This window comes from Tinamus guttatus, unplaced genomic scaffold (assembly GCF_059628265.1).
Source record: "Tinamus guttatus ecotype Peru unplaced genomic scaffold, ASM5962826v1 Tinamus_guttatus_pri_ptg000602l, whole genome shotgun sequence".
In the NCBI taxonomy this organism is placed as follows: domain Eukaryota; kingdom Metazoa; phylum Chordata; class Aves; order Tinamiformes; family Tinamidae; genus Tinamus; species Tinamus guttatus.
In genome coordinates, this window is record NW_028289136.1 from 855,058 (window position 1) to 871,578 (window position 16,521).

General features: G+C 40.9%; 1 protein-coding gene across 1 annotated transcript; it reads left to right on the forward strand.

Moving 5' to 3' along the window:
• Nucleotides 1-4,477: 4,477 nt before the first annotated feature.
• CTSC (cathepsin C) lies at nucleotides 4,478-15,270 on the forward strand. The gene is made up of 7 exons (XM_010228525.2): nucleotides 4,478-4,656; nucleotides 4,781-4,926; nucleotides 7,746-7,912; nucleotides 8,454-8,609; nucleotides 10,178-10,293; nucleotides 13,549-13,680; nucleotides 14,095-15,270. Exons 1-7 carry the CDS (start codon nucleotides 4,497-4,499, stop codon nucleotides 14,595-14,597), a joined length of 1,380 nt encoding a protein of 459 aa, XP_010226827.2. The 5' UTR covers nucleotides 4,478-4,496; the 3' UTR covers nucleotides 14,598-15,270.
• Nucleotides 15,271-16,521: the final 1,251 nt, after the last annotated feature.

The following is a 16,521-nucleotide window of genomic DNA, read 5'->3' on the forward strand; positions in this document are numbered from 1 at the left end:
GGTCATTACAATAGCCAAAGCAAAAGTTTCAAGGAAGCCTCCACCTAAATTTCCCAACTTTGTAACAATAGCTCAAATTCAACACTGCTGAAATTAAGAAATGATTTTTCAGGAGCAAGGGGAATATACACACATGCAGAGAGTCCATTTAGTCAAGTATTCTGTGTATCATCTTTCCGGGGAATAAAAAAAAAAAAAGGTAATAAATCTTCAAAGGACAAACGTCAGACAGACTGACTGAAAGGTGATATTTATACCGGACTCCTGGGATCAGATTCCATGATGACTTGTGTCCTTGCACTGGTGCGTAGGAAAGCCCAGGCTCCGCTGACCTTCTTCGACAGCACTGAGCTTGAGATGCTTTGGAGGGGTGCAAAGGCCCAGCTCAGTGAATTCACTCAAGTTAAAGTATTTTCCCAACCCTCTGCTTTTTCTCCACCCACTTCCCTCCCCGTTTTTTTTTTTTTTTTGTTCACCTTTGCATGTCCCCACACTGCTCTGCAGATGGTTTTGCTAGTGCATGGGGAGAGGAATGATGCTCTTGGTCAGGGAACACACCAGATCATTAAACCACCCTCAGCTTGTGCCAAAATTCCTCCTAAATATTATTGCAATTATTATTACTATTATTTAGGCTTTGGACAGTTGTAGCATTTTAGAAAGCTAACTTTTTGAAAAGTAGGACCAATTAAAAAATCTGTTGAACAGATTTGAGGAAATACACTGGCTGTTTCCAAAAGGAAACATGTGAGTAGACTTCTTCCACATTTCTCTGTTTATTTTATTATTAGTTCCAGCTTCAGAATAAAACATGTTTTAAATAAATAAATAAATAAATACGAAACAAAACAAATAAAACTTCCTGGAAAACACTTGTTTCCTGACCCGCTACAACCTTCAGTCATGTTTTTAGACACCCTGAGCAAAATGTTTTCCATACAATTTGGATAAATAACACAACAAATTAAAACGGCAGCAGTTAGTATTGTCAGTGCTGACAAGTCGTGGTCCCTTCTCTACATGCCTCATATATACACTAGACAAATCATCCCGATAGTTCTGTTTACAAAATTAGTTCCTATAATTGCTAGCAACATTTTGAACTGTTTCAGGCAGCTTAGTCTTCACTTAAATTATGTTTTTAAGGGTTTAACAAATACATCTTAACTACCTCCTCCTAGAAAACATCCAAAAGAAAGGCTCCATGGTAAATAGGATGAGTTCAGTCACACATGAAGGTATATAGTGCCAAGCTGGTTTCAGTACCCTGCAGTAAAAGCACTGCTTAAAATTTACAGTGAGATAATGACTGTGCATGAATTAATGCTCTGGAAAATAAGTCTTTGACTACAACTCTTTGCTTTTTACAGGCATGTAATTATCATGTTGCTCTTGCAGAGAGCTATCCACAGAACAACAAAACAACTCTCAGTCAGGAGTTAATATCAGAGGCTACAGAGGTCCAGAAAAATGCAAACATTTTTGCATCTTCCCAAATTACAAAGTAGATAAAAAAAAAACCCTCTCAAAAGTCTCAATTCCACATTATGTTTGGGTTCTGTATTTGTTGCAATTATTTCTGCTACACTGTACTAACAGTTTCAGTTGCAGTTGGGAGGATATGCTGCTGTGGGCTGCACAGTTTACAAGAGAGATCAGTTTTTATAAGATAGATATACCTGAAATGGTTGTTAGGCTTTTGTGCACAAGGATCCTTTTTCAGTTCTCTGTTTTCCCTAAAACCAGCTTTGTGTGAAGCAGTCTGGACACATCACCATCACTTTGTACTTTAAAATTGCAGATGGGCCATTACTACTCAAGTCATCCTTAGCTCCCAGACTGGGGAACTGGCCTGACTGATTAACAATCACTTTTTGTTTGTTTTCTCACAAGATTGTTTCCGCAGCAAATCTTTTCCTTACATAAGTCCCCATATGGTCACACAAAACTTCTACCTTCAGTGGTGGGTCAAAGTGGCCAAGATTGACAAAGGCAAGAGATAACTGCTTAATTTGGCATGATTGCCAAGCATTGAGTATGTAGGGAGCTAATCTAAAAGTTTATCACTTGCCTTACAAAAGACAGCAATGAATATCAAAGCTTTGGCAGGGCTAGTACCAGACCACTCCCTCTCGGAGACAAGAAGCCACTGAAGTGACTTGACCCCTCTGTAGGACTTCGCCCCCAGTCTCACGAGACTGCAAGAATCTACAAACCAATTAAAAATAAAAACAACATGTTTTTGAACAAATGACTGGGGGCAGTGCCTAAAAGCCAAAATCAAATACTGAGGTTCAAAGCACAGTCCACATGTGAACAGGCAGGAACATCCAGCTAGTGTAATGGTGAAGAGATAACGATACCAGACATTTTCTGTTCCTGCATATAAAATGTGAATAATTGAAAGACAAGACTTTTCCCTACGATTTCTGGGAATTCTATTTTTTTTTTTTTTTTGGAGAATATAGAATTAATAAAGCCTTGCTGGTAGAAAAAAAAAAAAACAGACAGGATCATACTGTGTAGACACTTCTCAGTAGATAGACTTGGTCAGAAATAGGAAGGCACAGGCCTTCCTACTGCCACTCTAGCAAAATGTAGTCAGGGTTGGGGAAAAAAAAAAGAAAAAAATAAAACAAGAAATAAAAGAAAGCTAAACCCTAGAGCTGTCTTTTGATGCTTATAACAACACTGCCGGTCAATGCAGTTTCACTGAAGTGAAACAGTATTAGTTTTCCTGTCTGTAACACAGTGGAAATGCTACTTACTCTGCCTATCAAGTTAATGCTTCAAGATACTCTCAAGCCTGTTCCAAAACAAGTGAAATATATTTTTTGTATCTTTGCTGCCTTGAGCAAGATCATATATTATCTGGTTGTTCTAACATTCAGCAAGGTAACGTTAGACTAATCCCTCACTGGAAGTTGAGGGAAAGGAATAAAAGCAAAGTGACGGCCCTAAATAAACTTGAATCACTTGAAATTCCTCCAAGTTACGGATGCAATTCCAATCTTCAGAGTCAAATCACTCTGTGGATCTGGTGTAGCTCAGGAGTGAGTTAGTTAAAACCAAACTTCTGAGGTCAAGATAAGAGATTTTCACCAGTTTAAGAAGGTTAAATTTCTTTTTGTAGTTAAACTAATGCATTATTTTCACAGCCAATATTCTACATGTACATGTTGTTCCCCTGAATGGCTTTGCTGGTTTTTTTTTTTTTTTTTTTTGGTCTCCCTCTCCCTTTTAAGCCTTCTTGATCTTGATCATATACATTATTTTGGGGTTGTAAAAGTAAACACATTTTGAACATGGAGACATAGTGAAACAACAAGCACTTCTCATGTCCACTCAGTCGTGCACCGGCTTGCCCTTGGAGGCTCATACCCTCATTCATGCCAGCAGAAACATCTCTGCCCTGTAACAACACTTGTCCTTTGCAAAAGACCCATGATCTTGCACGGCACCAGGCTTCTTTCTGCCTTCTGGGGGAACTTTGTTTTTCACTCAGGAAGTGGCCTAGGGGTGGTTGCCTCTTTGCTAAGGGGGTTTGATACCGTCTCCGTGCAAGAGCAGCCCCACGTGATTTCCCAGCCATGACCAGCAGCTGCTGTGGAAACTCTGAGTCACTTGGTACTGCTGAAACCCATAAGAAAAAAGAAGAAAAAAAAAAAAAAAAAAAAAAAGGAAAACTCAGCTTCTTCTTCCCCTGCTGCAAGATGGTCATCCAAAATAAGGTGACCAACCCCCACCCACCTGCCTCTCTTTGAGGTTAATTTCTCTGGATACGGAGACAGGTCTAGGGCTTTCTTTTAGTAGGCCAGGAGTTGTGGGGATGCCCTTTGGCGTTTGGGAAGCCCCACAGACAGCAGGACACCTTGGTGAAGAGGGTAACATTCAGAGGGATATTCTGGAGGGGAGAAGGATGTTCTTCAGAAGAAAATGCTCTGTGAAGAGAGTGGCCTTTGGATAGGCTTGCCCTTTTGGAGGGGAGGACAACTTTCAGGAAGGAGAATGCCTTAGAGAAGACAAACTTTGGGGAGGTTTTCAGAGGAGGATATCCCATGGGGTGGCGGTGACCTATCTGACGGAGGGTGCCATAGGGAAGGAGGACACCTTTCGGAGCGAGGATTTGGAGTGAGGACACGCTTTGAGGAGGAGGATGTCCTTGAGGCAGGGCACAGCCTCAGGAAAAGGTGCCCTATGGGGAGGGAGACGGACTCCTTTTCCCGGGGAGAACATCCCTATGCACTGTGCAACACACACACACCACCACCCCAGCCCAGCATGGCCTCCTCGCACCGCAGGCAGCCAGGCCACCAACAGTGCGGGCTGGACTCCCATAAAACACCCCGTCCCGGCACCGCCCGCTCGGCCGGGAACGGGGCAGCCCGGGCCGGATCCAACCCCTCCGTCGCGGACGAGGGCGGATCGCGGGGCGGGTCCTCCCCGCCCCCTGCCCTCTTCCCCGGCGCTCGCGGCCGTTGGCGGCCGTTGGCGCCATGGGGCGGTGGGTGCTGGCGGCCGCGGCGTTGGCGGCGCTGCTCGGGGCGCTGCGGGCCGACACGCCGGCCAACTGCTCCTTCGCCGACCTGCAGGGCACCTGGGAGCTGCGCGTGTGGCGGAGCGGCGGCGGCCGCCACAGCAACTGCTCCCAGCCCGGTGAGAGCGCGGCCGGGCCGCGGGGAGGCCCGGGGGAAGGAGCGGGGCGAGCGCCGCTAACGCTTCCTTCTTGCGTTTAGCTACTCACTGCAACGCTTTGCTTTTGCTTTTTTTCCTCTTGCAGGAGCCGTGGAAAGAAAAGTGGTAGTGAGTCTTCAGAAATTAGATGTGGCTCAGGACAGCCTGGGCAATTATGGCTTCTTCACTCTGATCTACAATCAAGGCTTTGAGCTTGTGATAAATGACTACAAATGGTTTGCCTTTTTTAAGGTGAGTTAACTTGGCGTTTGCTGTGTCGCTGCCTGTTGGGAAAACTGCTTGTGCTCAGGCTTTACCCTAGTCACTGAAAGCCAGAGTGGAATGGTTGGTTCACTTGGTTCTGCTTGGCTTGGATAGTGAAACAAGTGACCTACAGAAAATGTAAGCCTCTGCGTAGGGAGAAGAGGGATGGAATAGATACTTATGTTGCACTTACAGCATTTTCTGAGGAATGTCACAAATGCTGTTGCTTTCAATTCTGTCTGTGTTTACAGTGGTTGAAGGCCTTTGTGAAGCTAAATTTTGCAATTGCTGATGAGAAAATACCTTTTTTCAGTTTTATTCCTGGTATCTGAGACCTAATTGAAACATTGCTTTAAGTCTTCTTTCTCATTTTGAATTAAATTACTCAAAACCAAATTTTTCTGAGCAGTGTAGTGAGTATGATAAAGATATAGGAGGTAATGCTAGTTGAGGTTTGTTTTTTTTTTGTGTGTTTGCTTCTTCTTTTTTTTTTTTTTTTTTTTTTTTTTTTTTTTTTAATCTTTCTTAAAAAGTGTTCTCAGGTACAGGAGAAACATTTTCACTATAGAGAGGCCATCTGAGAACTATTCCAAAGTTGTATCCCCAAGTACTTTTATAATTTTTCGAGAAATTTTCCTGCCCCTAAAATTATTATGCTTTACAGAGGTGTGTGGCAAGGCAGTACAGACCTCAGCAGTGTCTGTGAACAGCTGCTTCTCTGTTTATTTTGTGACCTGATCTTGTATCTAGTTTCAGATGACCTGGTAGTGGTAAATGCTCCAGTTTTGTCCAAGTGTAAGACCTGAGCTATAATTAGTGGCAAGGAGAGTGAAGAAATGATTCTTCTTCAAATTGGCCTTCTAGGAGCCACAGCAGCTATTTTCAAATTGCTGTTTTCATGTATTAGCAGAAGTAAATGATATCCTCTCCCAGGAAAACACAGTGATAGGAATGATAATACTATATGAAGCTCTGGCTTCACTGCAGCTACCTCCTTCTCTGTTAGAGCCCATTAAGCTGAAGGGGAAAGGGCAATGTAGGTTGTCATTTTATAAGACTAATAAGACTAAAGTTATAAGACTAAAGACTATAAGACTAACGTTGCCTGTGTGCACTTACCACAGAAGAATTTTGATGTAAGAGTTCTCCATTAGAGAGTCTTGCAGTTAAACAAGAGGAAAGTTTGCGAACACTGAAGTTCCTGAATCTCTGCAAGGTAGTGACGCTAAGTTGTCATTGTGGGCTCTCCTGATAAGACTGGGAGATGATGCAAGAAAAACTGCAAATGCTTGAGACTAGTCTGGAGAGATTACCTCAGAAATTTCTTTTGCTGGGATACTTCCATAAGCTTCCATAATTCCCCTATGTAGGAGCCATGCTTCAAGAGCAGTGAGGTATTGCTGCCTCTCTGAGAGTAGTAGAGCACTATATGTTCTAGTGTTATTTGTGAACTCAGGCCTAGTGTCAGCTCTGGTGGGGGAAATGCACAGTCTTTGCTGTGCTTGGACTTGGGAGGATTGCTGAACCAATAAGCTGGGAATCCTCAGATTGCATTTCAAGATAAAATATCAAAGTTGTCCTACAAACCAAGAAATGGACCAACTGAGGAAAAGTTTTGATTATCAGACTAAATCTTGAACACAAGGAATTTAATTGTAGAAATGGCAAGTAGCTTGCTCCAGAATACAGAATTGTTTGCACTACATTGAAGACAGTTCAGGGGCACTGCAGGCCGTATTGCTGGCATGTATCCATTGCAAAATTAATCCCCAGAGGTTCAGCACTAAGTGACTGATAAGCACTAAGATGATATCATCTGTGCCTTTGAAAAGTGGTAAATGCATTGCCATGCAAGAGTGCTATTAAATAATGTATGTTGGAGAGAATTTCTGGAGATCACTTAATCTAGTTTACTGTTCAGGCAGATATTTGACTCGCTCTGCTTTGAACAACTGAAATTGATAAGCAAGGCATTCTACATGTCAAAAAACATGTCTTCCATCATTTTCAGGTAAATGGTTTCATCATTAGTTTTGCAGTTGATATTGGAAAAAATAAGTGAGCCAAACTTGTGAGTAGCAGGGATTCCATCAGAAAGACATGCTTGAATTAAAGATTTATTTCCTCAAAGATTGCACAAGGAATATGGCCTAAGTCAGTTACCTTCAGTAAAATCTCTCCTTTATTCTGTAAAGGCGATTACAGATTATGAAGGTACAAGTGGCTGAAAAGCACGGGGAAGTGTCCCAGAATTTAATAAATGCCTTGTCCCCTATCCCCGTTCCTTCAAACTACTAGTTGACTTTGTTAGGTAAGAGCTTGCAATGCTGTTAATCTGTAAAACTGCTAATTTCACAACAGTCAGAGGGGCATGGAGGCAATTAAATGGTTCCTTATAACTGCTTAACCTTGCAATGTGTTTAGATAGGCGCGTGTTTGCTTGTAGCCGAGTAGTTCTTTCCTGCATTGCACAAACTTATTTCCAGCTAGATGACTTTGATATTTTTCCTAGAAAGTAGCTGTTTAACCACCTTGTTAGTCGATACCAATACTAATGCGTGCTTTGTCGCTAAAAATATAAGCTACAACCTGATTGTTATCTTATAGTAAGTTGTTAGAGATCTGTTTTTTATCCACTTATTTTTTTCCTTAATCGTTATTTGTTTTCCACTTGAGCATGATGCCAGTTGAATTAGAGGCCACATCCTCTGAAGTGCAGACCAAGAAGTAGTTGGGTAGGATAGGATTTACTGCTGTGCTAGCAAATGTCTCTGTTCTACATAAGTTATAGTCTCTTTACACTGCAGTACAAAAAGGAAGGCCGGAATGTGACCAGCTACTGTAATGAGACTCTACCTGGATGGGTACATGATGTACTTGGCCACAACTGGGCTTGTTTCAGTGGGCACAAGATCTCTTCAGCTTCTTCAGGTGTTCATACAAATGAGCTGCCTTTCCAGAAGCCTAGGGGAAGGTAAGCCAGCAGATGAGTTGCCTGTCACTGAAATAAGACTTTTAGTAACTCTGCTTCAAGATTCATCCCAAACCCTGCAGATCAGTTTTGTGACTAGCTGAACAAAGTTAATATATTTGACCTGTATTGTATAAAAGAGACCAGAGTTGTTGCATTGTGAGAGCAAGCTCTTCCAGGCTGTAATGAATGATATTCAAGGTTAATCCCCAACAGTACCACTGTGTCCAAAGACAGGGAAGGATATGCCTGCCCCTTCCGTCTCTTGTTTCCAGCAGTTTCTATTAGTCTGGTCACAAATGTGACATTTCTAAAGGAGGTGATTGTATCTTTCTAGTTAAAGGCTGATGTAAGTGTCAAGAGTCTTGCCTTGGGTCCAGTTACTACATTTCTCTTTATTAGTAGCTACTGTAAGACTCTTTCAGAATTAATGCTGTTGGCAAACACCTTTGTATTTAGGTTGGAAAGCACTTATATATATGTATACATATATTTCCTTCCATCTCAGCCCTTCTCTTATTGTTTTGTTTGATTTCATTTACAGGCTTTCAAGCAGACGTTATGTGCACAACTTTGACTTCGTAAATGCTATTAATACTCGCCAGAAGTCCTGGAGAGCAACAAGATACAAAGAATATGAGAACCTATCCCTGGAAGAGCTAACCAGAAGAGGTGGAGGTCTCTATTCCAGAGCTCCAAGGTACTAAGGCCTCTCACTTTGCTCTAGACCTACAACACACTGCCGCAAAGATGCTACTGTTTGTTCCAACTCTTCCTACCTGGCTTTTTGACTTATGGTTCAGATGCACAATCATGTTTCAAGCTACTCTGGCTCGTTTTGCTGGAGTGCCAACCTATTTCACTGTTTGAATGACTGTCCTAAGCATCTGTTATCTCAAGCAGATGAGATAAATGGGATCATTCAGCTTCTCATCATATGTGCAGCAAAGAGGTAGGGACAGTCTCAGCTCCCATCCTGCACACCTGTGTAGCTATCAGCCGCTTGCCATAGCCGTAAGTTGCCTTGGTTCAGTTAATTCATATTTTCAATTAAAAAGTGGTGAAGCATATTCCCTTCTTAAATATGAAGAGTGAAGGTTTTCTGAGGAAGTCCTTGGTTACTATTGCAACTTGCTTTGCCTGTGACCGGGGTCCTTCTCTGACTAGAGCAGAGTGGTTTCTCAGCTTTTGTGAACTAGTGTGAAGTAGCCCTGAAAGGTTATTCTTTCATGTGCATAGTCCTCTTTTACATCAGTCTGAGAACTAAGGGTTCTTTCATCTGAAATTTCCTTTCTTGAAAGCAGTTTTACTTTTGCTTCCCCTGCTCTCCGGGCCTTCAACCCTGATACTGTTTTCGGTAGGAATGCCACCAGCCTTTTCAAATGGCAACAATTTTATGCTTGTACAAGAAAGTCTTTTGATTAAAAATTCACAACTGCATAAGAGTATTATATAAACTATCATGGCTTCATCCTACAGAAACATATTTGTAAAGATAGTCTCTAATGCATAAATTCATTTGGAAACTGTGACACTGTGCAGCACCATAACTACATCTTTTCCTTCCCTCTGCCAATGCTTTATGAAGAGGCAGCATAGCTGCTGTCTGTGAATAGTACTTGACACCTGACTGGAACAAGCATTGGGTCACGTGAATGCCTAATGTAGGATTCTCCCATCTTGCTGATGTATATAAGCATTGCTTGGCTGCCAGTGGTAAATGAGGATTAGTAGCATTCAAAACTGTTGAACTATCACAGTAAAACTTGCTCCAGGCAAATCTTCTGGGGAAGTAAAACTATAATTATTGAAGTGTTGATGTAAACCACGTCACCGTCTGTGTCTGCAGTTAAAGTCTTTAGCTGCTGTCAATGCATGCTGCCAAGGCAAGGTACCTTCTGCAATCATAGATACCCTGCATGTTTCATACTAGCAGAGAGGTAAAATAGCTCCTAGAGAGTCTTCCGCTGCAGTCGGTGAGTTACTTCAAGCACCTTAAATTAGTTCAAAAGTGTTTTGACCTGACCAATTTGTGAGTACTTCATAATATAGTTCCCTCTTGAAGGGATTTGAAATTCAGCATTCTGCTGAAACTAATCTATTGAGATTGATACCCACTCAGCATGGATGGAAGCTATTTGAAATTGTGTAGCATGAAACTAAGCAACCAGCAGAAGCCAGAAGATGCCCAACAGAGTGAGTTTTTTTTGTGATTTGTTTCCTTCCCTGGTGTGTCAAATGTTACTCAAAGTGTATTCTCCTTTTTAGACCAAATCCTGCACCCATAACACCCGAGTTGCTCAACAAAGCTTCAAGTTTGCCAGAATCCTGGGACTGGAGAAACGTGAATGGTGTCAATTATGTCAGCCCTGTTCGGAATCAAGGTAAAAATTCAAAACTCTTTAAATGAAACTCTCTAGAGCTCCTTTGATGTATTCTGTAACTTGCTGTTAACATGAAGGCTTTCCATCTCACCTTGCCATTGACAAAACCAGATGGGCTTCTGGCTGACAATGCCATGCCAGAATAGTAGGTGGTATTGGCTTATGCAAGCAGCCATGTCTCTTACTGGGCAGAAAGGCAATTACTGCAGTGCCCTACATACAGCCATTAAGTTTTGACCAGTCTGTCATGCCTGTCTGCATGCTGGCTGGTTGCATGCTGCATGTATGGTTGGTTCTTCCAGTTGTTCTTGTTGATAACAAATTATCATGGAGCTTAAAAGTATTTTAATGGGTTTATTTTTATACTGTCCTCAAATTTTATCACTCCAGTAGCTTCAGGACTGACTTAAATGACTAGCTGTAAAAGGAGGTGTTGGGTGTTATGAATAGTGTATACTGGTAACTACTCTCCCAACCCACTTTTTCCTGCAATAGGAAAATATTTATCTCAAGTTAGACCAAGAGATACCATTTTGGTGTATGTTTATGTCCTAGAGATGGGTGCTATTACAGCATGTGTTATAAGAAATACCTGTTCCACTTTTGAATCAGCAAGCTCTATCCTAGGAACCAAGAGTGTTCCGTTAATATATCAATTCTCCACCATTTCCAAATAAATTTGCCTCTTCTGTAAGTTTTTCAGCTAGAAAAAGAAAAATTAAATCTGCCAGCTAGATTTTTGGTTATAGAAGAGGCTTTTGGAGTTGGAGCTCACAAGTTGTCACTTCATGTCACTTCACATTATGAAAGATGTCAGCAAGAAGTTATGTAGTCCTACATAGGTACAGGTCTTGGACTTGTACTTCATTCTGATGTGAACTGTTGATTCCAACAGCCATTTTGCCCGTTTCAAACTACAGGAACACTTGATCTTCCTACCATTCTTCATACCATTGTTTCAAGCGTCCTTTAAATGAGGAATGGTATGTTCCTTCCATTAATAAAGCTGCCTATACTTTTCATGCAATCTGAGCATCTAAGCTGAATAAGTTAAAACACAGAATATTCATTCTGCACTGTTAAATAGGAATTTTGCTTTCTGTCTCTTGAAGAAAACCCAAAATTGATCTTAATCGTTACAACAGCACCATTTTGCTTAAGTTTTGCTTATTTTGCTTTGTGTGATTTGCTAAGGCACTGGATTCTGATGCTTCATTAAAATTATGGGATTGAGATTTTTTTTTTGTTACACATTTTTAAAGTTACTGCTAAATGGAAAATGCCGTGGTGAAGAAGACCATAAACAGTACGGTGCAAGTTGTCTGGTCTATGTGGAGAGAATTGTATGAACTGGAAGATCATGCTTTCACAGATCCCTTGCATCTTTTTGGAGTCACTAGTCTTTAATATCTTAAGACAAATTCATTTGAAGTGCTTGAGAACTACAAAAAATGTACACTTTTCCTATAAAATACTTCAAGGTGACAGGCTTCGTGCAACTTAAAGGTTTTGATTAAATTTACTAATACTATGTTAGCATCCCTGCTAGCATTTCCTATAGTCAGGAAAGCACCAAGTTAAGTTCAAGTTCTTTATAATGCAGTGACTGCATTATAGTAAAGCAAGCCTCACAACGAGAAGAAAAGAGAGTTAACAAATTCTGGACTTTCTGTGAGACAAAGGGATGTTCTTTGAAGATGTAGGCTTGTCGTTGCTTGTTATCAACTTTGCTGTCTCTTGCAATTACTGGCTCCTGTGAGCTTTCTGTGCAGATCAAAGTAGGTAGGAAGACTTGGTTCTTCTCCAAGTGGTCTGTGTCCTATCGTTACAGCTCATAACATAATGATCCTGTTCTGGAGAGTCATTTGAAACTATTGCTGCTGAAGCTTTAATTGACACTAGAATAGTATTTGTGGGAAGCCACAGAAATGCAATTATGCTGGTTCTGTCTTGATAGTTAAAAATGTACCTGTCACATTAAAAGCCTCTCATGTACTATAGTGGTGAAGGCAAAGACATCTCAGCATGTTAACTGATTTCAGAATGAAAAGGTTGCATTAATTTTTTTTTTTTTTTTGGGGGGGGCTTTTATTTTTTTTTTGCACACAATGCAAAAAAAATGGGGCATGGCTAATCTCAGATGCTGAGTGGGAGGCACTTTTTGTGATTTCAGTCAGCCCTGCTGGGCAAAGTGTTCATGTACCAGCTGGTTTTGCCCCTTCTTTTCAGAGATGCATCTAACTGAGGGAAGGTATAATTTCCAAGTCCTGCTTTTATAATAACTCTGGTTTTACACGCCTACGCAGTTCACTAAAAGTATTTTGTTTTGTTCAAGCTACCCTCCTTTTCATAGCTCTGCAATATTTGCTTACCTGCTGTCAGGAAACATAAAGAAACTGGGCACCTTGGTGACAACCAGTAGATAAAGTCATCTAAGTAATTGTCCTTCCCTGTGATGCTTGCTATTCCACTTTGAAAGCTTCTTAATGTGTTACTGGAAATTCCCAGGAAGTAGAGGGGCATAAAACTAAGAAGCAAACCTTGCCCCAAAAGTAAGGGAAGTAAGGAGTAAGATAACAGAAGGAATCAGACAACAGAATGGAAACTGCTTCTGAAAAGCCAGTGTACAATTAAATGCCCCTGATAAGTAAGGGGAACGGGGATGAAACCCCTACGTTAAACCTACCATTTAAACTGCTAGCCTCTTTGAGTTATTTTAGAGGTAAATTATGGAAGTAGTGTGGGTTTTTTTGTCGTTGTTGTTTGTTTGTTTTTTTGGGGGGTAATATAAAATGCACTGTTAAATTTAAACTTTGTAGAGCAACAGTCACATCATTAATTTAAAATAGTTCACTGCCTCTTTGCAGATTTGTTCTGCAAAAGGCTGTAATCTGAGATGGAAAGTTATGAGCTTTCTCTGCTCTTTACCTGTAGGCTCATTCTGAAGAGGTAACATAACTCTGAAGTGATACAACTAGGGTATATTGAAGAGCCATATAGTCTCATAGTCTCTTGTTCTGAAATAAACTCAGTGTTATTTAAAAAGCTGCTAAGATTATGTGTTTTAAATGGGATTGCCTATGTATATATTTAAAGAGGTGGGGATTTATTTATTTATTTATTTTTCCTTCTTCCTCCAGCGAGTGTGTAACCTGTTTGCTGTAAGCCAGTGTGGTAGACTGTCACTTTCTACAGTGGACTCCCATAATATTTGCTTTGTATGGAAGTGACCTTTCTTTTTTCTTCTCTCCTCAGCCTCGTGTGGCAGCTGCTATGCCTTTTCTTCCATGGGCATGCTGGAAGCAAGAATACGTATCCTGACAAACAATACTCAGAAGCCAGTGTTTAGTCCTCAGCAGGTTGTGTCTTGCAGCCAGTATTCTCAGGGTAAGTCCACTAGTATGGAAAGGGTGAAACCAAATATCCTGGAAGCATATGCAGAGGGAGGAGGAATATATGGAGAGGGAGGATGGCAGAAAGAGCAAAAGCAATGACTAAGGCTCTTCAAAGGACAATATGCATTTGTGACTTTCTTTTTTAACTGTGTTTATCTGATTGGTGTAGATGATGGGGTGTCGGGAGCAAATGGATGAGGAGGTGGTCCTTGCATTATAGTATTCCCACTATAGCTCTCGTGATGAACAGATGTGTTTTATGTGGCTGTAACTCATCTGGAATACTAAGAATGTCTGAATAGCTGCAGTTGGCTTTCAATACTGTGTTCCAGAAGATTTGAGTGGGGAAAATCTCCCATCTCAAAAATAATTACCAATGATATAACAAGATATTTTATCTGTTTAGGGTGTGATGGTGGCTTTCCATACCTCATTGCTGGAAAGTACACCCAAGACTTTGGCATTGTGGAAGAGGACTGCTTCCCTTACACGGCTGAAGATTCTCCATGCATTTTCAAGCGCAACTGCTATCACTATTACACTTCTGAATATCACTATGTTGGTGGTTTCTATGGAGGCTGCAATGAAGCCCTGATGAAACTTGAGCTTGTTCTGCATGGGCCAATGGCTGTTGCCTTTGAAGTTTACAATGATTTCATGCTGTATAAAGAGGGAATCTACCATCACACTGGGCTGCAGGATGACTTCAACCCTTTTGAACTGACCAATCATGCTGTCCTGTTGGTGGGCTATGGTAAAGACCCAGAAAGTGGTGAGAAGTTCTGGATTGTGAAGAACAGCTGGGGCACCTCATGGGGAGAAAATGGCTACTTCAGAATCCGCCGTGGCACCGATGAATGTGCCATTGAGAGCATTGCAGTGGCTGCAACTCCTATTCCAAAGCTATAAGTGCAAAGATTCTCATCCAGTGCCTTGTCTGAGAAGAAAATCTCCAGCTGTAAAAACATACTGATTGTTAAAAGGAACTGCAGGTAACATCTGTCCCCTATCTTAATCAGGAGAGCTTTAAGAAATTTTCTGCAACAGAGGAAGCAATTTCCCTCATGATAAGTGTGGACATTGGATAACTTGAATTTGAACACTGCAGACTCTTTTTCTGGAGTCTGACAGTAAATCACCTAGAATGCAATTGCCATTACAGTAACAGTGGTGATGGCTACTCATCACTGGATATAAGCCCTCAGTCAGCAGTTGCATTTTCTTCCATGGACAACTTTGAACTTTAGATTTCATAGATGATCATGACAATGGCTTCTGCATACTCTAAAGGACGCTATAGTGCCTTCTCAAAAATCAGGAAATTACTGATATTTAAAATACAAGTGTGCATGTGGGTGAGGGAGAGGGAATAAGCAATTATACTGATTAAAAGGAAATCTGTAAGGCTTTAAGTGTTGAGCAAAAACTGCATGTCAGGCCCTTATGACCATAAAAATTAACTCTACATCTTGGACTGTTACTAGATGTTTCTGGTCCTGGATTTCATTGCTCTGCTTTGTAATTGATTACCTCAGAGTTCAATAAAAGTTACCTAACTCCTATAGGAGTTAATCTGTGCGAACATTTGGTTGTTTATTTCTGTGACCTGTTCAGATTTTGAACTTCTTGAAAGTTTTGTGGAGAATTTCGGCTTAGCAGGATTTAGGATAATGAGGAAGGATAATGAGAAGAGAGAAGAACCAGGAATAATCCAACTGAGGCCAGGCTTTTCACAGCAAAGCCAAGTAGACAAGTGTTGCAAAGTAGTAGTCTTTGTAGTATATGTGTAGCAATTCATTAAGTAAATTGGCTAATTCCCCAATAGTCACACTTAAACCCTCTGTTCATGCATTTCAAGTATGCAAGGCAGAAGGGTGGGGTTAGAAGAATTGAATTACTAGAGTTACAAATAGGGAGCTGTTTCTTCCTCCATGAAACTGTAATATAACAGAGGACTTGGTTAAACAGCACCATTTTTGCTGTTCTTTGTATAAATGAGTAATAAACATGTAAGCAGAAGTTGAGACCAACTTCATGGATAGGAGACACTTCAGTAATTGTCTGTTAAAGTAGCAATAGTACTAATTAGTATTTTACTGTAATGGGATCTCCTCTTTGGGATGAGTGGGGTTGCCGTTACCAAGAAAATGAAGTCAAAAAGAGCTCGTTGACGATTTGTAATCAAATATGCTATGTGTGTGTAAATTCCCAAAATGGGAATTTCAGAAAACCTGCCTGTCTCTTGCTCAAGTTGAGGGGTATGGGATGAATAACTTGATATTGAGTGCCCTTTCACAACAATTCATTCTTAAAAAAAAATACCAGAATTTGTTTGGAAACTTTTTTTTTTTTTTTTTTTTTTTTTTTAAGCTGCTTCTGCAGGCAGAATTACTGTGCACTTGATTTCTTTAGCTGAGGGAATTGCTGGAGGAAACAAAGAGCAGACAACTCTCTCTCTCTTCCTAATCACTTTATTCAGTGTTGCTGCAAAACTGGGCTCTGTCCTAGGAGGACTTAACCTTTCAGAAGTTGTTGTAGTCCACCATGAAGACACAAGGGGGGATTTTTTTCTGCCATACATCTGACTATATTGCCTGCACAGCTGCATGCACAACATTTTTTATCATGTATTTTCTTCTGTCCATGATCTCTTGCCTCTTCACTTTCCCAAATCCATGCTTGGGGTGGGGTGGGCAGGAGGGAGAGTACTACTGGAGTGGGAGAGAATATTGCTTTTCCGTGGTTTTTTTTTTTTTTCTTTTTTTTTGTGTAACAGGGCGATTAACTATGAGGGTGTTTCTTTCCCCAGACAGTGGGGGCTTGGCTAGTGTAT

Excerpts from the sequence above, each read along its gene's own strand:
- CTSC (XM_010228525.2), top strand. The coding sequence starts at position 4,497 with ATGGGGCGGTGGGTGCTGGCGGCCGCGGCGTTGGCGGCGCTGCTCGGG. Across the intron at positions 4,657-4,780 it reads CAGCAACTGCTCCCAGCCCG|GAGCCGTGGAAAGAAAAGTG; the intron begins GTGAGAGCGCGG and ends TTCCTCTTGCAG. Across the intron at positions 8,610-10,177 it reads CTCTATTCCAGAGCTCCAAG|ACCAAATCCTGCACCCATAA; the intron begins GTACTAAGGCCT and ends TCTCCTTTTTAG.